Consider the following 23,117-nt stretch of genomic DNA (forward strand, 5'->3'; position numbering starts at 1 on the left):
TCGTGTATAAGCCGAGTTTTTCAGCCCTGTTTGAAGGCTGAGAAAGCCCCCCTAAACATACCGCAGTCTCAACCCCTAACAATCTGTGTGTGAGGCCGAGGGGCTGGGCCGGGACAACCTCCCTGCCGCCTTGAGCAGCACTGTTGCTGCCCCTCCAGAGGGTGAAGGGGGGGAAACCCGGGTGCCCTGGCTGGGCTTTCTCAAACCCGGAGGCAGGGGAGGGAGCTCCTTGTTGGGCAGTGACACCAGAGTCACTGCCCAAATAAGGAGCTCCCTCTGCCTCTGAAACTCCCACCCTCGTCTTATACGAGTCAATATATGTTTTTTTTCCCAGATTTGGGCGAGTAAAAAATTAGGTGCCTCGGCTTATACGAATTAGAAACTTTATACACCTGGTGCATATACTGGTAATTAGCATTATTCGTCTGCTGACTGGCAGGATCCTCCAGGGGAAAGAAAAGCCTCCTTCCTACCGACCTGCTACTTAGAAATCTTTTAGCGGGGAGAGACTGGGGGCTTCGAACCTAAAGGGGTCCTTCTACGTGCAAAGTGGGGAGTTCTACCTGCACGCTACAACTTCTCCTCTGACTTCTCACAAAGCAGTTACCGGAGCTATGACGTTCAGCTTGTTCAGGAATTCGGCAACGTCTCCCGGAGTGCCCAGTTGACTCACGACCTCAACGAAGAGGTTGCCAGCGTCAATGGAGCTTCTGAACTAACTCGCGACATCCAACCAGTCGGCTCGGAAAGAGTTCTTCCATAGCTGAAAACTGAGCATGCAAATACACGGGTTACTGTTTTCACACATTGTTCATACCTGGATGGACTTTAGCCTCCAGAACAGAAACACAAGAGCAATTATTTCACCTTCTATGGATTCTTCACCCACTGTATTGTCTAAAACTGATTTGGGGTTTTGTAAACAGAATAACTATAGTGTTCTCCCCCAGTGCTTGGCTTTTAAGAGGTCCATGAGTTTTCTCATGTTCCCATAACACTTGTAATGGTCAAGTAGGGGGCTCAGGTATCCCGAAAACATCTGGGCTGGCTTCCCGGAAAAATCCTAACTGCAAAGCTCCTGGTTGAATCCACTTACCCACTTAAAGTTCACATTCAGAGATGAAAACTCTGAAAGGCTTGCCAAAGCTCTGAACTGGCCTCCCTGAGTTACTGACTTGTCAGCCACTGGCTGCATTTGTTTTTTTTTGTTGGGAGGCACGTGGCACCTGAACAGAAATCCAAAGAGTTTGGAGCTTAACTTGGAGTAAGCCGGGCCAGGAAAAGACTTACGAGAGCTGTAGCCAGCTGAGGCACTTCAGAACAAAGTTTTGCCTAAGGATTTCATGGCCCGGATTCAACTGGTTGTGCTGGAGTTTTCCTGAGCTCTTGATGTAGCCGCGTAGTCCTGGTGGATCTTATGACTCCTAACGTTTAGCCTACCATCTGTGGCAACATCTTCAGAGGTGTATCCCAGAGGGAAGTCTGTTACACGCTGTGTTCAGTGAGAAGTGAACGTTTTAGTGGGGTACATGACAATTTATCTGAAGATGCCAGCCATGGATGCAGGTGAAACGTTAGGAACAAAGATCCACCAGACCCAGCCACACAGCCCAGAAAAAACTGCTCCACCACACAGTCGTAGAACAAAGGCCTCACGTGCAGTTGGAGAAGGGAATAATCTCAGCTAGAACTCACAAAGCAAAGACGTGGGCCTTGAGGAAGCAGGGGGCGAGCCTTTTGAAGAAGCAGAATGTCTCAAACTGACCCCAGCCCCTATCAGGAGAAGCAAAGCCCACCTATTAGAAAAGTTCAAAGCGGCCATGCTTCTGAAATGCCACTCAGCACGTTTGCACCCTGGATGAGAGAGTTCCAAGTGACCCGGTCTTGTTTCCCAAGCAGAGCTGATTCATGCAGCCCGGTGCTGGTTTCAAGATCTTGGAATACAGAGTGGACAAGGCATCTGGGCCAGGAAGAACAGAGTGACTCTGGTGTTTCATTTTTTTGGAGGGGCTTTTTTCTCAAAGCCCACATCTTTACCTAAAAAACAGTGTATTATTAGCAGGGGTTTGCAGGGGTTTATCTCTTTTTTTCTCCTTAAGGCTACTTAGGAGCTGGGGCTACTTTGGAGGTGGGGCTTAAACAGGAGGTTAACAGAGGGTTACTCTTTGTCCTAGGCTGCTAAGGGTGGGGCTCCTGAGGTGAGTCATTCCAGTCTTTAGTTCAGTCTCTAGGAACTTAAAGCAGATTTCTTTTCTTTTTTTTCTTTTTTTTTAAAATAAATAATTTTAATTAATTATCAAGGGACATTTCTTTGAGGGATAGTAGGGTACAGATAGCTCCCAAGGGGCACTGGACTAAAAGTTTAATATCTAAATATTTAAACAAAAAGCAGATATGGAAGGCAGGAGGCTCGAAGCAGGGGGGGGATGGGGGGGCTTGCCCAGTGTTTTTTTTACAGGCTAAGGTGTCACATGGCATGACTATCTCTGCCACTTCAGGCCAGAAGTGCGTGGAGTGTGCCCTCACAGCTGCAATGAAGCTCTCCTGGCACTCCAAGGAGCAGTGTCCGTTCTCTTTGGAAGCCAAGCCAAGGTGTGAGACCTGGAGGAGGAAGCTAGAGGAGGAGGGCAGAGAGAGGGCAACTAACAAAGACTTTCAGGGGACTCTAGCAGCTTGGTCCGGCCTCCCAAGGTGACATCTCTTCAGATGTCAAGTGGAGAATGAGAGTCCTGGGTGACAGAGGGTGCCAGTCTGAGAGGTGGGGTGGAAGATGCTCCCTTAGATGCGGATCCCTTCCTTAACTGAGTGATCAGCTATCCTCTAGCACTGAGGATTACCCACTCAGGGGAGGTGGGGGGAAGCTCCCTTGTAGTGGGTGATTCGATCATCAGGAATATAGAGAGTTGGAGTTTGTGAGAGGCATTGATGATAGCCGCATGGTGACTTGCCTGCCTGAAGATGCGAAGGTTGCGGATGTCACGCTCACGTCCTAGAATAGAGCTGTTAGACAGTGCTGGGAGGTGGAGTCGGCAGTTGTGGTCCCACATTGTAGGTACCAATGACATTTGGGAAATGTAGCGGGAAGGTTCTGGAAAGCTAAATTTAGGCTAAGCTAGGAAAAAGGTTAAAAATCCAGGACCCCCCCAAGGTGGCATTCTCTGAAATGCTACTCACCTGTTCCGCAGCAAGGAGGCTTGAGCAGCTGAGCTAAGCTGAGGAATACAGGGTCTCCATAAATGCGTGGATGAGAAGGTGGTGCAAGGCAGAGGGTTTTCAGATTTGTCCAGGAACTGGGGAACCCTTTTGGGATAAGGACAGACTGCCTCAAAATACAAAGGGGCAGACTCATCTTAACCAAAGAGGAACCAGGGCTGCTGGCACTCAACATTAAAAAGGTGGCAGAGAACAGCTTTTAAACTGATTCCTGGGGGGAAAGCAGAGCAGGAGCTGAGAGTGACTCTGGTTCGAATACAGAGTCCACATGGGGATGCAGACAGAGAAGGAGGTTTTTTTTTAAATCAACCACATAGCCACAAGTGAGGGAACATGTAGCAATGTGATGTTAAGTGATAGTGTCTACAAAAAGGCTAGAGAGGGCAAAACACATAAATCCCCAGGTTAGGGACAGAGACGAGAGTATACAAGAAGTGTCTCTATGCCTAATGAAGAGTAAGAAGCATTAAACCTAAAATGGGGGGGAGCTGGAGGTACAAGAGTTTTGAAGGAGGGGACATTGATATATAGTGGGCATCCACAGAGACATGGTGGAATAAAGGGAGGGAACCAGTGGGATGCTGTTATCCCAGGTTACAGGCTCTTACAGGAAAGGATAGGACTGGAAGAGTATTGGGAGGTGGGGTGGCCCTCTACATCAAAGAGAGCATGAGTAGTGTCACATAAAATAGACAATGCAGGAGCAAGATTCCTCTACAGAAGCACTGTGGATATCAATACCAGGGGTGAAACATGGTTTAACATTAGGGTATGGCCCTTGAAATTCCCCTGACCAAAGCACAAGAAGGGATTCTGAGATGGAAAAAGAAATTATGAGAGGCCAACAAAAGCAAAATGTACCATATACTGCCATTGGTAGATGAAGTGATTTTTAACTATCCCCATATAAACTGGAAAAAAATGCATGTTCAGGTCATGAAGTAAGGAGAGAGAAACATTCCTGGATATGCCTAAATGACTGTGGCTTAGGAGCAGATGGTTGTGCAGAACCAACCAGGGAGATGTGATCCTAGATCTAATTCTATGTGGGACTCCAGGACCTGGTGCAGGAAGTCCAGTGTTGTTGGAGCCGATAGGGAACAGCGACCACAATGCTGTCCAGATTCAATGTCTCTGCATGCTTGAACAAGTGACAACTATTAATGTAGTTACATTCGCCTTCAGAAAGGAAATTTCTCTCAAAGAAAGATGAGGGGGATAGTGCATGAGGAAGCTGAAAGGAGAAAATCAAGAGAGTCAAAAAATGTCCAAGATACTTGGAGGTTATTTAAAAACACAGTCTTAAAAGCTCAGCTGGAAAATGTAGGTTCCACAGGTTAGGAAAGGCTGCCACTTCAGTCCGAAAGAAAGCCACCATGGTTAACAAAGGGACGCTTGAGGAAATTATTAGGGAAAAAAAAAAGATGTCTTTTAGAAAATGGAAGTCCAACTTAACTGATAAAGAATACTCAGAGAGAACACAGAATAAATGGTGGCAAAAAGAGAAGCAGAAGTTAGCTGTAAAGGGGAGGCCAAAAAGGATTATGAGGGAACGAGCATGACAGCTGTGAACATCAAAGACCAGCAACAAACAGTTCCTTCAAGTACATGTCATCAAAAGCAGGAAGCCAGCCAAGGGAGGCGGTAGGCCCGTTAGGATGACAAAGGAACAAAGGGTGTGCTAAAGGATGACAGGGAGGGATTGGCAGGAAAAGCTGAATGAATTCCTCTTTTGCATCTGCAATGTCTTCACCCATAGAGGAGGGTAGAGGAGAAGATTCCCTGCACCTGAGACCAAGCTTCTTAGGAGGCGAATCCGAGGAACCTTCTTGAAGATAGTGGTAGACAAGGGAAGAAGTTCCTGGCAGCCATTGATAAACTAAATGCTCACCCAAATCCCCTGGCCCAGATTGCATTCACTCAAGAGTTTCTTAAAAGAGCTCAAGCATGTAGAATTGCTGGATGTTCTCACTTTAATATGCAACTTATCCTTCAAATCAGGCTCCATCCCTGAAGACTGGAAGATGGCCAATGTCACACCAATCTTTAAGAAAGGATCTAGGGGGGACCCGGGAAATTACAGGCCAGTCAGTTTGGACATCTGTTCCTGGTAAATTAGTAGAATCTGTCATTAAAGATAAAATTATAAAACATGTACAAAAAGCAGAAGACCCTGCTGAGAAGAGAGTCAGCATAGCAAAACTTTTGCAGAAGGCAAATCCTGTCTTACAAAGGCTTACTAGAGTTCTTTGAGGGATGTAAGAAATAGGCAAGTGGATAAGGGGGGGAACCAGTGGACATTGGTCTACTTGGATTTCAAAGAGCTTTTGACAAAGTTCCTCACCAAGAGACTATTGAGAAAAACTCCAGCAAATGAAGGAATAAGAGGGAAGTCCTCCTATGGATTAAAAACTGGTTGGAGAAGAAACAGGAAGCAAAGAGTGGGTGTAAATGGGAAATTCTCACAATGGAGAGATGTGGGGAGTGAATTGTCCCCAAGGGGATCGATGATTGGGACCAGTGCTCTTTAACCTATTCATGAAAATGACCTGGGAAGTAGGGGTGCAGGTAAGCGTGGTGGCCAAGTTTGGCAGATGATACCAAATTATGTAGTGTGGGTGAGAACCGTAAAGGATTGCGAGGAGCTCCTAAGCCGGACCTTGATAAGTTCAGGGTGGAGTGGAGCTAAGAAATGGCAAATGCCTGCAGTTCAATGTAGCAAAATGCAAAGAGTGATGCACATAGGGGCAAAAAATCCAAAGCTTCACATACATCGCTACAGGGGGGTCAAGTGCTGCTATCAGTCACTGAGACCAGGGAAGAGGGATTTGGGCTGTCTTAATTGAAGTAGTTCCATGGGAATGTCAACTCAATGTAGCAGCAGCATGTGAAAGAAGGCAAACTCTATGCACAGGGATAAAATCAGTGAAAGGAATTGATAATAAAACTGCAAAGCATTGTCAAGTGCCCCATATATAGAAGCCATTAAGATGTGACCACTACTTGAGAGTACTGTGTTTCAAGTTCTGAGTCACCCACATCTCAAAAGGGATATTGAAGAGATAGAAAAGTGCAGGAGAAAGGAGCAACCTTGAAAGGATGACTGAGAGGACTGGAGCACCTTCCTTATGAGGAAAGGCTGCAGCGTTTGGGACTCTTTAGTTTGGAGATGGAGACGTCTGAGAGGGGGATATGATTAGAAGTCTATAAAATTATATGCATGGGAGTAGAAAATGTTGACAGAGAGAAATTTTCTCTCTTTCTCACAATACACTAGAACCAGGGGGCATTCATTGAAAATGCTGAGGGAAGAATTAGAACTAATAAGAAAGGGAAACACTGTTCACTTAGCAACGTGTGTGATTGGTGTTTGGAATATGCTGCCACAGGGAGGTGGTGAGTTTGGCCACTCAAATCCTGGATAGCTTCTTTAAAAGGGCTTGGACAGATTTATGGAGGAGAAGTCAATTTATGGCTACCAATCTTGATCCTCTTTGATCTGAGATTGCAAATGCCTTAACAGTCCAGGTGCTCGGGAGCAACAGCCGCAGAAGGCCATTGCTTTCACATCCTACATGAGAACTCCCAAAGGCACCTGGTGGGCCACTGCGAGTAGCAGAGAGCTGGACTAGATGGACTCTGGTCTGATCCAGCTGGCTTGTTCTTATGTTCTTATGTTCTTATGAGGCTTTGGGGGCAAGACCCTCTTGGTTGGGGAACAGGAAAGGCCTAGAAAAGAGTCCACCCGAGCCACTTTGCCTATCCAAGGCACTTCCTATAAATGTGGCTGACAGGCCCATTCCTTTAACCAAAACAAAATTCGCGTTGCACCTAACCGCTGGTACTAGTACACATAGGTTTTAATTTTTATATATCATCCAATTTCTTAATGTACCAAAGTCTCTTGTCTTCACTTTGGTACATTAAGAGATCCGTAAGGATATTGAATGAGTTTATGTTCCAATTCTCTGTTAAGAATAATGAATGGATTTGTGTTCCTTTTCTCCGTTAAAGGGATATTGTAAAAAATTGAATGGATGTGAGCTATGCAATGCATTAATAATATTAAGAAATCGGATTATATATAAAAATTAAAACATATGTGTATTAGTGCCAGTGGTTAGGTGCAACATGAATTTTGTTTTGGTTAGTGTTCAGCACATTGCACCCCCTCTGTTTTGAGGCCCATTCCTTTGCCCGTCATGTGGCCCCAGCAAGAACCCACCCACCCCGCTGCCTCCAGGAGTCAGCCTTGCCACACCCCCTGGAACAACAACAGCTATATCCAGCCTCCAACACCAAAAGGACCGCCTTCTCATACCTTGATTCTGCTGGTAAAACTCCAGATAGTTCAATATCCTCTTATGGATGGCTTCCTTCTGGTCCATCGTGAACTTAGTATAGACTTGATCCAGGGCGTTAACTCTGAGATGGATGGAGAAGTGCAAGGAAAGAAGCTGAATGAAATGGACTCCAAATGCTAGGTTTCCAAGGTGCAGGGACTGTTTTATTACAGAAAAAAAAATTCAGTCTTTTCTGCACAGAGTCTAAAAGGGAATCTTAAAGATGAGAGCCAGTGTGGTGTCTTGGTTAAGAGCAGGCACACTCTAATCTGGAGAACCAGGTTTGATTCCCCACTCTGCCTCTTGAGCTGTGGAGGCTTATCTGGTGAACTAGATTAGCTTGTGCACTCCAACACATGCCAGCTGGGTGACTTTGGGCTAGTCACAGTTCTTCGGAGCTCTCTCAGCCCCACCCACCTCACAGGGTGTTTGTTGTGGGGGTGAGGGGAAGGGAAAGGAGGTTGTAAGCCCCTTTGAGTCCTTACAGAAGAGAAAGGGGGGAATTTAATCCAAACTCTTCTTCTTCTAAACAAACCCATGGCTGTGGTGGAAAACCCGAATTGGGCACAGAACACAAGCCAAGTTCAAGTACTGCTGTGTACGTTATTCTGGAATGGTTTGGCAGGTGCCAAAGAGCTATATCCCACTTACAGATTTTGGTGCGACTGGCAGTCAACATCAAGGGGGATCTGGTGCAGGAGCCTCAGGGAAAGCGCTGGTAGGAAGGACTTCAGCTGAGTGCCGAACCATAAGTCGTATTGAACAGCCGAGAATGTGGCAAATTGCAGCCGCTTGAAAACTGCCTCCAGGATTAAGGTGCTGACCTGGAGGTCAGGGAGGAAACTCGAGCCCTTCTGGAAGAGAAATTGAGAGGCTGTGGTCAAGACCACCCCCAGTTGCTCCAGCCAGACTTAAATTCCAGTCTAGGAAAAGTCCAGCCTGATTTGATTTAAAGGGGATTTGCTCTGGAAAGGGTCTCTGCAATGCGACGTTTCCCTGCAAAAAGAGACACACTTTTGCTTGTTGTGTGTCCTATAACTGAAAACGTTCGGGGCACTCAGTTCAGAGAGTCTGGGAGCAGGCAGGTGACACAGCCAGAAGAAGAAAAAATGCAGCTGGGTCAAACTAGTCCAGATGAGAAAGTCCGGAAATGGTACCTGGTGCATCACAACATTGAGCTCTGATGTGAAGACCTTCAATTCATCAAGGGGGCGTTTCTCCAATTCTACCAAGATCTGGACTGCCAAGAGTTCGCGTTGGATGGCATTGGTCACAACCATCATCTCACTCATTTGTTTTGTCGTCAGCAGTGGAAGAACATCATACTGGCAAGGATACAACACACAAAGTATGAGGTTGGAGGATATATGCAAGAGAGTTTATTGGTATGGTGTTGAATCAGTAACACAAAACCTTACAGATGCCTCTGACTTGTGTATGTGTAGGGAAAGGGAATAAAAAGGCACAATTTTCCTGCATCACACTATGGCCAATAAATGTCCATTTTATTTATTTGATTGATTGATATCCTGCCCTTTCCTGACCAATCAAACTCAGGGCAGCTTCCATCAGAAACACAATGGAATAACAATTAAATACAGAAATACATTAAAATTCCAATATAAAACTAATAAAGACTGGTAACAAAACTAGATGGTGCCAAACTCAGTATGGGGCCCAATCATAAAGAAAGACCAACACATTTTTATGCTAGGGTTTGCTTTGGGTTTGCTTTCATGGACTAGATGTAATTTAATTGCCAGCAAATGGGCCAACTTGCTTACATTCCGTTCCTTCACTAAATAAAACACCAGCCCAGCAAGAAATCCACTTTTTGAAAGAAGAAATATGGCGAAAAGGCATATTCTTCAAATTATTTTCATGAGCTTAAAAATGTCAGCATCAAATTAGTACCATGTACAACCAGTCACTTGACATTTTTCAGACATTACAAATTAGCTTTTATTTGGGTTACTTCAAAAACTAAGATTAATGTCTATGACTGAGCAGACTGTGCGGAAGACCGATTCTGTTTCTTTTCTTTTTTTTAATGCTGTCACGTCACAGTTGACTTGTGATGACCCTTGTGGGGTTTTCAAGGCAGTTTCAAGATGGTTTCCCATTGGGTGCCTCCATATCACGACCCTGGTGTTCCTTAGAAGTTGCCCAACCAAATACTAACCAGGGTTAACTTTGATTAACTTCTGAGATCTAACAAGTTCAGCTTAGCCTGGGGCTATCTAGGTCAGGGTAAATTCTGTTTACCTACCCCATTAAAGTCTTTGTAAAACGTGATGAAGTCAGTATATTCAGCAAAGCGTGCAAAACGGGAAAAGACCCCACTCAAGAAACTTTGGCTGTCTTTGTAAGCACCCGGAAATGCAGTTCCTAAAACAGAACAAATGGCAGTTTTTCAGAGAATATTTATGCCTGCAAATAACTCAGCCTTTCACATACTATTTCAGATGGTTATATGAAAAACCCAAACCACGGTTGCATATTCATTCCATGCAGTATTTCAGCATAGGTACCGGCTGTTGATGGTGCCCCCTTCCCCGGCCCTGACACCTGGGCCAACTGTCATCTTAGACTCGCCACTCCTCCCTTTTGGAAGGGGGAGGGAATTTTTAGATTGGAACATTAGACGCTGAACGCCATCTATTTACCGTAATTTATTATATTTATCAGAAATGTTTTTATGGTTGCCGCTGCTTTTAAATGTTTTAACTGTTTATATTGTCTTCTCTTATGTTGTACACCACCCAGAGCCCTTCGGGGATGGGGCGGTATAGAAGCTCAATAAAATAAATAAATAAATAAATAAATAACACGGTCTCTAATATATTTCACCATGAGTTATTGAGCTACTATTACTGCTGAATGTCCCAAAATGAGCACCTGAGATATTGACTTGGACTTCTAGAATCTTCTTCATGAATGTGTAGACCTCATGGGAAGTCTCTTGGGAGAACTCCGAGGAGGCTTGGTCCAGGCCTGTGATTCTGCAAGCAACATGGAAAAATCAGAAAGGAACCTACCTGAAATATGTCTACTTGAAGGGGAAAGTGCTATCTACAGCTTGCAGCAGAAGAAACACTTGTAAGTTGCTAATAGTTAGCCCAGACTATAAGGTAGCTGAGCTGTTAAGTCCACAAAATAGTTCAAACGCAGCAGCAAAACCTCACCACATTTACGTTGATTTACGTTAAGAGGTGCCTTAAGTTCTATCTAGTTTGCGCGTTCCTTAAAAAGTTGCTCCAGCATTGCTAACATAAGGACCATGCTGGGAGGGTGTGTGTGTGTGTGTGTGTTTCCAATTGTTTATTTTAAAATGAATCCATTTCCCCCTTAACGGGAGCTTAAATGCTGTGATCAGAGAAACTGCAGATAAAAGAACATGCTTACATAGCAGTGTACGAGGGGAAGCCGAGGTCTAGCGGGATCAACTGGAGGACGTCTTTATTGATGCTGGGCAAGAGGAACTTCATCTTTGAGAACCAGACACTGTAGTCCAGGTGAGTGAATGTTCTAAAATGCGTTTTCAGATGAGTGAAAATGGTGTTCAGTATCTCCAGCCTCACACCTTCTCCTATGTCCACTTTGTTCTGCAAAAAGAACAGGTTCGGGAGGGGGAAAAAGATGCAGGCAGCAATCACAGACACATTTCTTGGGGTAAATTCCACCAGAGTAAATCACACTGGTGTCAGTCCCAACCACTGAACTGCTGAAAGGCTGGGACTAGAGCCAGCGTGGTGTAGTGGTTAAGAGCAGGTGCCCTCTAATCTGGAGAACTGGGTTTGATTCCCCGCTCTGCCACTTGAGATGTGGAGGCTTATCTGGTGAACTAGATTAGCTTGTGCACTCCAACACATGCCAGCTGGGTGACCTTGGGCTAGTCACAGTTCTTTGGAGCTCTCCCAGCCCCACCCGCCTCACAGGGTGTTTGTTGGGGGGGGGGGAGAAAGGAGATTGTAAGCCCCTTTGAGTCTCCTTGCAGGAAAGAAAGCGGGGATACAAATCCAAACTCTTCTTCTTTTTTAACTGAGAAGGCATGGGTCAAAATTCCCACTCAGTCATGAGTGGGTGACATTGGGACAATACATATTCCCTTCTTTGTCTTCCTCTCAAGGTTGTTGTGAGAATAAAAACAGAGGAGAGGGGAATGATAGAGGCTTGTGTCCACAGTTTGCTGGCAGAACATGGTGACAATATGTTTGGGAAGATTAAACGACAGCATTCCATGTACAATTGCAAAGCATAGTATTGGATTGTTGGCAAAGAGGAAAAATCTTATGTCATTCCCACTGACTTTATCTGCAACTGCCACAAGAAATGTTCTCTGCAAGAGCTTAAAGCCAGCGGCACTTGGGGGGCTATACCAAAAGTCCCTTCAGAAATGCCTCACGTCGCAAGGGGAGGAAGGTTCCTTCTTCACCAGTTACCTGCTCGATCTCCAGATTGAAGTGTGTCAGGAAGTCCTGCATCTGAGAAAGTGGGATTTCAGAACGTTCGTTCTCTAGACTCGACAGAACCGTCCTCATCGTTGTCACATTGACCAGCGCATCAGAGGCCGTGACAAACTCCACCAATTGGCCGATGTTCAGGGAGCCCAAGTTGGAAGCCTAGAACACAAGGATGTTTGTCAACCACTCCTATTCACATTTTTAAAGATCTGACTCCCAATCTCCCACACACACTTTAGAGGTGACTAGAGATACGGCAGTTTCTGAGGTGACTAGAGACACCGCAGTTTCTGAGGTGACTAGAGATACGGCAGTTTCTGAGGTGACTAGAGACACGGCAGTTTCTGAGGTGACTAGAGATACGGCAGTTTCTGAGGTGACTAGAGACACGGCAGTTTCTGAGGTGACTAGAGACACGGCAGTTTCTGAGGTGACTAGAGACACGGCAGTTTCTGAGGTGACTAGAGATACGGCAGTTTCTGAGGTGACTAGAGACACGGCAGTTTCTGAGGTGACCTCTGAAACACTCTCCTGCTTCAGGCTAACCTAGCATCTAATTTACATTCTTTTAAGCACCAGGTCAGAACACATCTTTTCACCCTGCTTTTTAATTAGGGTTTTTATCTTAACAGCTCCAGCCTAGTTGATCAGCATCTAGCAAACATCGTGAGAAGTTTTCTCTGTGCCAGATGCCCCAGATAGTTGTGAATACGGTTAGGTTCACTCTACTTCCTGGGAAGACATTTATTTTCAGTGTTTGCCCCCCACACTCCATCAACAGATCAAACCTACAGGCCTGAAGTCCTCATTGGTGGATTTCACTTCTTCTAAGGTGGCATCAAGGAAGAATGAACCCCAGACAGCCTGAATCCGTTCATCGACAGACTTGTTTTGGTATCCTGAAGCTTAAAAAGAACAGTGGACTTGTGAAGGATTAAAGTTAACCTAACCCAACGTATACATTACATCATAAGCACGTGACATTCTGGAGATTATTTATTTATTACACTTATACCCTGCCATATCTCTATGACTCAAGGTGGCTTACAATAAAAATAACGACTCTTTTCTTCATCCTCCCTCTAGGCATACTTGCACCCCACAAGAACAGTTGTTAGATTCCAGTTAAGAAGAGAAGAAGAAGAGTTTGGATTTATATCCCCCCTTTCTCTCCTGTAGGAGACTCAAAGGGGCTGACAATCTCCTTGCCCTTCCCCCCTCACAACAAACACCCTGTGAGGGAGGTGGGGCTGAGAAAGCTCCGAAGAACTGTGACTAACCCAAGGTCACCCAGCTGGCATGTGTGGGAGTGTACAGGCTAATCTGAATTCCCCAGAGAAGCCTCCACAGCTCAGGCGACAGAGCTGGGAATCAAACCCGGTTCCTCCAGATTAGATACACGAGCTCTTAACCTCCTATGCCACTGTTGCACCAGTTAAATGGTTACATCTTTCCCTGAAAATCTGTGGGAACCATTCTTTGGGTGGAGCATTTTGTTTGAAATCCCCACTCTTAAAGACGTTCAGGTATCAGTTTGGGGAAGGTTTCAGAAACTCTGTCTTGGACCTGTGAGATGGATCTGCATACCCCTTGGCTTTCCCGCAAACTTCAGGATTCAGTGGATGAGGCTGGTTACCTTTTAGGTCCTTGGAATTCTGTACAATCCAGAGCACAATCGCTCTCCTTGAGGTTTCTGTCATTTGGGCATGCACTTTGCTCAGTTCAGCAATGCTGTTGGAATAGAAACCACAAAAACAATGGAGCAACACAATCACATCTCGGTTTCCAATACGCTGAGAGATATTCCAGGAGGGATCTCACATTATTTCATTGGTGGCCCAAAGAACATGGCCGCCCCCAGTGGTGGCCCAGCCCCTTTTCAATCCATGTTGGCCAGGATCTATTTATTGCAACAGAACAGTAGATGCCCAAGATTTCTCTCAGCTTGAGATTTGGCAATCACCAAGCGTGCAGCCTTCAATCTAGACGACTGCGGTGTGCTCTAAATGAGACGTTTGATGGCCTGGTGGAAACTTCAAGTCTGGCTTCTTGTAGGCAAGGGTCACACTCATTTGCCTTAAACTGTGTTTGGTCTGTTATCATTATCAGCCCTGCTGTTTGGCCCGTTTCTTTAATTTTTTTGGCATGTCACACACCATAGGAGCTCCATGTTTACATTGTGTATACACCATCGGCACAAAAGTAATGTAAAATTTGGGGCAAGTAACAGAAAAGAACTCAGAACAAAAGACCTGCACGAGTGCAAAGCAAAAATGAAACCAGCAGGGCTGTGGAATTTGATAGCTTCCCCTCTCATTCCAGCTTTAGGAGGAGGAGGAGGAGGAGGAGGAGGAGAGGTTGTTCATACAGTTTCTGGGTCTCGCCCAGTTTGCCTGACGTTCCTATTTAGTAAGCCAATGGTGTTTAGCTGTTGTGGGTCTCTATAGATCTGTGGATCCACCTGTCTCAGCAACCCAGAGAAGACTTACATGGTAGTGATGGATTCAAAGTCCTGGGGGATGATGTAAGAAAGGGTTGTTGCATTGATGAAAGCAGAGAGGAAGCGCAGTTCTCCGTGGAAGGTGGCGTTCCAGTCGGCTGCAGTGTAAGTCTCCATTTGAGAGGATGCGAGGGACAGATAGCTAGTCAACAGCAGCTGGGCAACTTCAGGGTTTGGGAGGACCAGCATTTTATGCTACAGAAAGAGCATCCGATGATTATTTTAGGGGAACGTGCATAGATTTGGAGTGAACCTAAATTTTTCACCCCTGCTACAGGTGCCAGGTAACACCTAGCAGTTGGGGGGGGAGGGCAGCATCCCAGGAGAAAAAATAAAAATAAGACCAATAAGTAGATGTACTTATTGGAAGTTCTTAGCATAGAGTTCCTGGTGATTCCTAGAGCTACCTGGAAGTGACAAAGGATAGCTCTAGGAATCTCCAGACATCAGGAGCTTGGCACCACTATTTTGACCCCCCCAAATCCTAACTGTGATTTTGTCGATTTCGATTTCGATTTCGATTTCGAATACCTTTAATGGCATATAGATTGTTTAAGATTAGCTTAGCAAGATAATAACAGCCTTTACAACTTTACAACTTCTGACGAGTTAAAATAACACCATTTAAAAATTTAGCCACCGCTTCCAACAGCTCGTAGTTGTGGCTGTTTAAAAGATATATCACCTTCTGTTTATCTGTAATGCCTTCACTTCCATGCAGGAAGGGATTATGTGCTTCTTCCTACCTATCTCATAAAAGGGACAATCCCAACAGCATATGAGATACTTTGTTTCCACAGAACCCATGCACCACACGGGCATTTCCTTTCTTTATGTGGGATTCCAAGGTGGCGTCAAGGCGGCTAAAAGAGGAAGAGAAGGCTAGGGCATTACACCTATGGCTAAGGTGATTGCCTCCTACATGCACGGGCCTCCAACCCCAGGAAAATAAAGGTACTGGGCTGCAATTAGTCTATCCATAGGTATTCCCAGAGAGATCGGGGAACAGGTTTTATTAGCTTCCTCTAGCATCTGTTGAAACTCTCTGTCAAAAAGTCTCTTCTTGATAGCCCCATAGACCTCCTGCTCTGTTAGCATTAGCAGGTCCTCCAAGGAAATGCCCAACTCATTAAGTTTGGCTTCGATTTTACTGTGATTTTGTCTCATTCCTTATGATGGGGGGGGGGGGTGCCATGCCCCTAACCACAATGATGTGGAAAAGGATAACTGTATCGTTAGGAAATCTCAGTGGTCTAGTTTTAATTCATAATGTTGAACTATTTATTACAGTCAAGGCCAGAATCAGAAGAGAATACAAATTGTACAAATACAAATCTAATTCAAATATTAAAGAATTTCCCCCCGTGTAAAAAAAAATAATGGTTTTGCTAGAATGCAATGGGCTATCAAGGTTAACGTTGAGATCTGTTTTCCAAAGCAATACTACTATTTTGCATTTAACAAAACCAATTTAGCATTAGAAAGAAAAGGAGAGAGCTTTCAGCATTTATTAATTTTGCAGTTCTGCTTTTTCTTCTTCTCAAAACTCAAAGTTATGGGAACAACATCATGGGCCACAAATGTTCAAGGAACCATGAGCTTAAAGCAATCACCTGAACTGCCGCTCTGGTGAATTCTTGGAGGATTGTTTGGACGGAGTCAAGGTGGTATTCCCGGAAGAAGGCTATCAGCTGCGTGGCTAAAGGCACGCTGGTCAGCGTCTGCGAATGGACTATCATGTCTCCGATCTGACTCGGAGTTAAGAGATCCAGGACCAAATACTGGAAAATAAAAATATGAACTTTGAGCCAAGTGCAAACCGTTTCATCCAAAGGCCTATCAGCACCGAATCTTTGTGGACGTGTCAATTTTATCCCACCCTCCCTTCACCTCTCCCCACTTTTGTATCCCAGACCCTGCAAAGTAGGCTCGGCAAAGAACTACGGGCTTGCCCAAGATCTGTGATGGTAGAGTGGACGTTTGTATCAAGGTCCTCCAGATCTTAGTGGAACTCTATAGCTACTAGACCATACTGGCTCCACAGTAATAGAGTTTCATTGTTCTTCCAATCAGTTCAGGGTGGCCGACTGTGGGTTACCTCACTGTATATTCACAACCTCCTTTGGAGGGAGCTAAAACAGCTTGGGATAACCCCACAAGCTTTGATGCTAAGCAGAAGCCATGGACCCAGATGCTAAACCTAGCAGTCAATTCTCACTGAGGTTATCTCTCCAGAGAGCAAGCAGAGCCTTATGCAGTGGGGGAGTCCACTGAACTGAACTGTATAAAACAGCTGTAGCACATCAACAAAAGGTTCTAGCCTAGCCACCCCAATGTCATAAATATTCCTCACGTTGGGATTTGATTTTACTTTATACAGATATGTGAACATGCAGGGCTCAGAAAAAGGTTGACCATTGAAGAAGAAGAAGAAGAAGAAGAAGAAGAAGAAGAAGAAGAAGAAGAAGAAGAAGAAGAAGAAGAAGAAGAAGAAGAAGAAGAAGAAGAAGAAGAAGAAGAAGAAGAAGAAGAAGAGGAGGAGGAGGAGGAGGAGGAGAAGGAGGAGGAGGAGGAGGAGGAGGAGGAAGAGTTTGGATGTATGTCCCCCCTTTCTTTCCTATAAGGAGACTCAAAAGGGCTGACAATCTCCTTTCCCCCCTGTGAGGTAGGTGGAGGTGAGAGAGCTCCAAAGAACTGTGACTAGCCCAAGGTCACCCAACTGGCATGTGTTGGAGTGCACAAGCTAATCTAGTTCACCGGATAAGCCTCCACAGCTCAAGTGGCAGAGCGGGGAATCAAACCCAGTTCTCCAGATTAGAGTGCGCCTGCTCTTAACCACAGCGCCACGCTGTAGCACTAGAGCACTAGACCCCTGTATTAAGCGTTTCCTACCCCTCTCTCTTTCTATGAACCAACTTTCCTGCCCAGTCCATGGTAACCTCTTCCCCTCTGTTCACTAGGCAACCACGTCTTCCTCTTCATTTTTTTACCCCTGGCTAGAAAATGGCTTCTTGGGTCAGACCAAGAGATAAGAGTGGAGGGGGTCATAGAGGCAAACTCAGCACACCAAAGATGGGCCATTCTCAGCCCCTGGGAACAACTTACGGCATCGAAAGGTTGGCGGAAGTAGGAGACCAGCTTAGTGTAGGCCACTTGTGTGGAGAAACTCCTGAAGAATTGGAGGAGCCACTCTCTGGTTGTGATTTGGGCTGCACAGGCTGGACCTGCATGGAGGTTAGAGAAAGAGAAATCATGGCAGGGTAGTTTGTTTGTTTATTAGTTTTATATACCGCCCTCCCCTGAAGGGCTCTGGGCGGTGCACAGCATATAAATCGAAGTAGAACACAGTTTGAAACATAACAAATGCAACTATAATAACATATATATGGCTCTAAAGGATTATTCTATTTCCGTGGTGGCGAACCTTTGGCACTCCAGATGTTATGGACTACAATTCCCATCAGCCCCTGCCAGCATGGCCAATTGGCCATGCTGGAGAAAGGGCTGATAAAGAATTATCAGTCTCTTTATCTAAGATCACAAGGTTAACCCTCACTATTCTATTTAATCTCTGTGGGGATTGGCCCCAATTGGTGAAGAGATTACCCAATTGATTACCCAAGTTGGCCCAATTGAAGAGATGTTGGGTTGCCAGCTTCAAGGTAAGGCCTACAGATCTCCCAGAATCTCAACTGATTTTTGGATGGCATTTCCATTTCCCAACCCATGCTGCCAAATCTACAGGCATTTTCCAACCTGGCCATTGGACAATGCTACCTCTCAGCCTTTGAAGAAGATGAAGAAGAGTCTGGATTTATACCCCGCTCTTTTCTCTCCTGTAAGGAGATTTCAGCACCTCGGGTAATTACCGGTGATTTCAGATTTCTGGTTGAGAAAAGATTCTATGTAGTTCAGGATCTCTCTCTTTCTGTCCTTGGTGATTTCAGGGAAGCCCACATCGATCCCAGCCATTCTGCAATATAGAGAGAATACAGAGATCAGTTGTAACATTTTTGAACAATTGTTCCCACAGAATCCTGGGAACCGTAGTTTAATTGGGGTGTTGAGAAAGGTAGAAATCCACACTACAATGGCAATTTCCAAGATTACTGGGGACGGAGAGACTGAGTCAATCAAGTTTGCAAAAATAATTGGGAAAATAAAACCTGGGTACGTCCTTAAGGTCCCTTGAGATTCCCATTTGTTTTGGCTGCAAGAGACACAGCTGGAAATGGTGTTTGTGGTTTTTCTAAGGTGTCAAGACTTTTCACCCCCAAAACAACAGGGAACAAAGACTCACACAGACTTGTAAGCGGCACAAGACAGATTGACAGGTATCTGCTGAAGAATATCAGCTGTCACGCTGGGCAAAACGGCCGCCAGCCTTTTCTCAAACCAGAGCTTATAATCGGCATCCGTGAATGTCAGAAGGTCCCGGTGTAACCACTGGATAGTCCGTGAAAGCAAGGTCTGTTTCACTTCCAGAGAGATATTAAGCTAGAACAGGAACAAAAGACCATTAAAACTGTCTGCAAGGCGAACAAGGAGAATCGCACAGTTACATTTCATTTGGGGTTGGGCAAAGCAAAACTCCTGTATCGGATACTTCAGCCTACTTAGAATTGACAAAATCTAACCCAAACTCCCAGAACTTTGATCTTCATTTTCAGGGCCTTTGGGGGAAACAGTGAAATTTCAGGGAAGGGAGCAGACACAAAAGGGGCAAGCTATTATTCTCCACATAGTCAACTGCTCTGAGCGTGCTGCTCACAAAACTTCCAGCCGTATCTCGAGTGTGCAGAAAAGTGAATCCTGAAGCCCTTCGCTCCCCCGGGAACCTTGAGAACTGTAATTTTTGTGCAAGGGTCCAGGTCACATTGACCGAAAATCCTCAGCACTCTGCCCAAACTGCAGGCATGGGGGGCCCTGATTCAGATAAAGGCTGTGGCACAGAGGGAAGATAAGGCAAGGTTTTTCTTCAAGATTCAGAAGGCCTTACCTCAGCCAGAGACCTGCGTTTTCTGAGCCTCCCTGTCTGAGACTCTGCATATCTTCGGTTAGCCTGACAAAAGTTATTATTATGCTTAGGGACGGGGCCATGGCTCAGTGATACAGCATCTGCTTGGCATGCAAAAGGTGTGAAGTTTAAGCCCCACCTTATCCAGTTAAAAGGACCAGGCAATGGGTAATAGGAAAGGCTTTTATCTGTCAAAGACCCTGGAGCAGAGACGTAGCTAGGGGAAATGGAGCCCGGAGTTTTGCTGCCCTCCCCCATATTCGTTTGTGTTTTTTGTATTTTTAAGTGTTTTTTCAGTTTTTGGCCTGCAGGGGGCGCATTTTTAAGCTAGCAGCATCAAAATTTCACAGTACCTTTAGAAGACTCTCCTGATGATACCTCCCATGTTTGGTGAGGTTTGGTTCAGGGGGTCCAAAGTTATGGACCCTCAAATGGGTACCCCCAACTACTATTAGCTCCCATTGGAAACAATGGGAGATGGGGCACCTTCTTTGGGGGTCCATAACTTTGGACCCCCTGAACCAAACCTCACCAAACTTGGCTGGTATCATCAGGAGTGTTGCTGGACAATATCCTGAAGCTTTAGTGCTGCTATCTTAAAAATTGTGTCCCCTGCCAGCCGACAAAGTAAAACACTAAAAATATCAAAAATACATTTTTGCTGCCCCCCAGCCGTGCGCCCGGTGCGACGCGCACCCCCCTTCCCTGTGGTAGCTACGCCACTGCCCTGGAGAGCCACAGCCAATCACGGTGCCCTGAGAGCGTTTGCTCATTTTTAGCGAAGCACTTCCCTGGAGACCCACCCCTGTGCCCCAAAGGACATTACCTCTGCATAGACACGGTTGAACTCATCCCAGTATGCTTCCAGATCTTCCCGGGTGGACAACTGAGCTAGTCTGTCGAAGACAAGTTTCACGTTCACCACTGAACCGAAGACCTCTTCTGTTAAGGTCAGCTGAGCAAGCTGGACAGCCGAAAGGTCCTGCAGGTGGGCCATCTAAAACCGGAAGACAGCACACGTATCAAAACTGAACCGACAGAGTGGCTGACCATCCAGCAGAGAACATAAGAACATAAGAACTAGCCTGCTGGATCAGACCAGAGTCCATCTAGTCCAGCACTCTGCTACTCGCAGTGGCCCACCAGGTGCCTTTGGGAGCTCACGTGCAGGAGGTGAAAGCAATGGCCTTCTTCTTCTGCTGCTCCCAAGCACCTGGTCTGCTAAGGCATTTGCAATCTGAGATCAAGGAGGATCAAGATTGGCAGCCATAGATCAACTTCTCCATAAATCTGTCCAAGCCCTTTTTAAAGCTATCCAGGTTAGTGGCCATCACCACCTCCTGTGGCAGCATATTCCAAACACCAATCACACGTTGTGTGAAGAAGTGTTTCCTTTTATTAGTCCTAATTCTTCCCCCCAGCATTTTCAGTGTATGCCCCCTGGTTCTAGTATTGTGAGAAAGAGAGAAAAACTTCTCTGTCAACATTTTCTACCCCATGCATAATTTTATAGACAACAATCATATCCCCCCTCAGACGTCTCCTCTCCAAACTAAAGAGTCCCAAACGCTGCAGCCTCTCCTCATAGGGAAGGTGCTCCAGTCCCTCAATCATCCTCGTTGCCCTTCTCTGCACTTTTTCTATCTCTTCAATATCCTTTTTGAGATGTGGCGACCAGAACTGAACACAGGACTCCAAGTGCGGCAGCACCACTGCTTTATATAAGGGCATGACAATCCTTGCAGTTTTCACCTGTGGGGTCAGCAGAGAATTATTTCCGTCTGAGATGAAGATTGTGCATCTTGTGCATCTTGGGCTCTCCAGCCTCAGTCTGCCTCAGGGTCATGCCGGGAAAAGGAGAGGTTTAACCTCTCCGTCATCTAACTCAAGAGTTGCTATTTTCTTCCCATTTTCAGACAGGAAGATCGTGGCTCATCTTACCCCGCTGAAGTTTTGATCCATCTCCATCAAGTCAGTGAGGTTCACGAGGGATTTGAACCTCAGGAAGTTGAGGGTCATCCAGCTTCCTGTTGTCTGGCACCCTGCAGTTCAAAGAAGGAAAGGTGTCGGAATGTTTATGAGGCTCCCCAACGCACTGCAAAGGGTCTTTGGGGACGTCTCTTGAACCCAGTGCTTGGACTGCCATAGTGCTGAACCACTTCAGTAGCTTCTTGCAACGAGACAGGGCCGAACATTACTCAGGCCTTAGAAGAAGAGTTGTTTTTATACCCTGCTTTTTTCTACCTTTAAGACATCTCAGAGCAGTTTACCATCACCTACCCCTCCCCACAACAAACACCTTATGAAGTAGGCGAGGCTGAGAGAGTTCAGAGAGAACTGTGATTAGCCCTAGGTCACCCAAAAGGAATGTAGGAGTGCAGAAACACATCTGGTTCACCGGATAAGCCTCTGCCACTCAGGTGGAGGAGTGGGGAATCAAACCCAGTTCTCCAGACAAGAGTCCGCCACTCTTAACCATCATACCACACTAGCTCTTAATCAGCTGGGAGCAAGGGAGTCACCTTGCTTTTTAAATTCCTGGACAATCCACTGGGCTGCTCCAATCCGTGTTTCCGCTGACATCGGGCCAAAGGCATAATCCAGTCCTTTTGCACTGCGAGAGATCAAAAACAGGGAGTGTCCGTCTTTCCAAAGCTCCTTTCCAACATTCATCTCTGATTCTCACTTTTACACTCTTCCATCCCCTTCTCACAACCCCTGTTTTTGATCGTTTCGCTTACACTGTTTGTAACTGCGTGCAGTTGGATGGAGAAGGAAGAGCCCGGAGCTGCTCGGTTGTCACAGAGGGCAGGAATGGAGTCAGGGCCCCACTGAACCAGGGTTCGAAATCAGTCACTGCCATGGAGTCAAAATGTGCCTTCAAGATTTGCCAGATCCCCTGCAGCATGACGCTGCGAACTTTCTCCACAATGTTCCCCTAAGGACAAAAAAAACCCCATCATTCATTCCTGAGCCAAACACAATGGGAACTACTCCCAGCTTTCAACGATTATTTGTTTTTATTAGTGTTGTTATGATGAATTATAAGCTCGTTGTTAAATATCCAATTACAGTATTTTAAACCAATGTTTCATTCAAGTTAAAGGAGCAGAATGCACACTATGTTCTTTGGGAGAGTCAGTGGGGTGCAATATGCAGTCTTCAGGTGAGAATAACCAAATCCTCATTCTTGCTAGATGAGCCAATTCTTGAGCCAATTCTTTCTACCTTGCAGGATTATAATGAAGCTAAAAAGGGAAAGGACAAACTAGGGGCAACTTGCTTAGTTGTTTGGAGGAAGTAGAGGAGGAATAAGTTAGACGGACCACCTTAGAAACAGCTCACAAGCCTGACCAACTCTATGGTTTCCCAAACTGCTCACCTGTTCAGCAAGTACGCGGACTTCAAGGAGGAAAGTTTGGAGCTCAGATATGGCCCGGCCTTGCAGAGTTTCCATTACTTTCCTTGCCTCCGTTTCTGCACTGAGTCTGGTGCTGTCTGTTAGGATGCCAGAGTAGATCACAAGCGATGCCATCTGTGTGGCCGTCAGCAAATCCAGCACTTCGTACTGCCAAAAGAAA

General features: G+C 45.7%; 1 protein-coding gene across 1 annotated transcript in view; it reads right to left on the minus strand.

The window, feature by feature from the left end:
- Positions 1-612: 612 nt before the first annotated feature.
- The window catches only part of LOC125432197, a 30,745-nt gene continuing 8,240 nt past the window's right edge, over positions 613-23,117 (minus strand). The window contains exons 14-35 of the mRNA XM_048495633.1: positions 22,919-23,104; positions 22,278-22,474; positions 22,059-22,150; positions 21,478-21,578; positions 20,363-20,533; positions 19,519-19,581; positions 18,820-19,016; positions 18,389-18,492; positions 17,625-17,743; positions 16,133-16,300; positions 14,509-14,714; positions 13,656-13,750; positions 12,812-12,924; positions 11,999-12,178; positions 10,962-11,161; positions 10,455-10,558; positions 9,826-9,944; positions 8,714-8,881; positions 8,208-8,410; positions 7,535-7,638; positions 1,097-1,226; positions 613-770 (exon numbers count right to left, since the gene is read on the minus strand). Coding sequence (XP_048351590.1) covers positions 1,168-1,226; positions 7,535-7,638; positions 8,208-8,410; positions 8,714-8,881; positions 9,826-9,944; positions 10,455-10,558; positions 10,962-11,161; positions 11,999-12,178; positions 12,812-12,924; positions 13,656-13,750; positions 14,509-14,714; positions 16,133-16,300; positions 17,625-17,743; positions 18,389-18,492; positions 18,820-19,016; positions 19,519-19,581; positions 20,363-20,533; positions 21,478-21,578; positions 22,059-22,150; positions 22,278-22,474; positions 22,919-23,104 — 2,949 coding nt within the window. The 3' untranslated portion in view covers positions 613-770; positions 1,097-1,167. The remainder of the gene's footprint in view (positions 771-1,096; positions 1,227-7,534; positions 7,639-8,207; positions 8,411-8,713; positions 8,882-9,825; positions 9,945-10,454; positions 10,559-10,961; positions 11,162-11,998; positions 12,179-12,811; positions 12,925-13,655; positions 13,751-14,508; positions 14,715-16,132; positions 16,301-17,624; positions 17,744-18,388; positions 18,493-18,819; positions 19,017-19,518; positions 19,582-20,362; positions 20,534-21,477; positions 21,579-22,058; positions 22,151-22,277; positions 22,475-22,918; positions 23,105-23,117) is intronic.

Source organism: Sphaerodactylus townsendi, linkage group LG04 (genome assembly GCF_021028975.2).
Source record: "Sphaerodactylus townsendi isolate TG3544 linkage group LG04, MPM_Stown_v2.3, whole genome shotgun sequence".
Taxonomy (NCBI): Eukaryota; Metazoa; Chordata; class Lepidosauria; order Squamata; family Sphaerodactylidae; genus Sphaerodactylus; species Sphaerodactylus townsendi.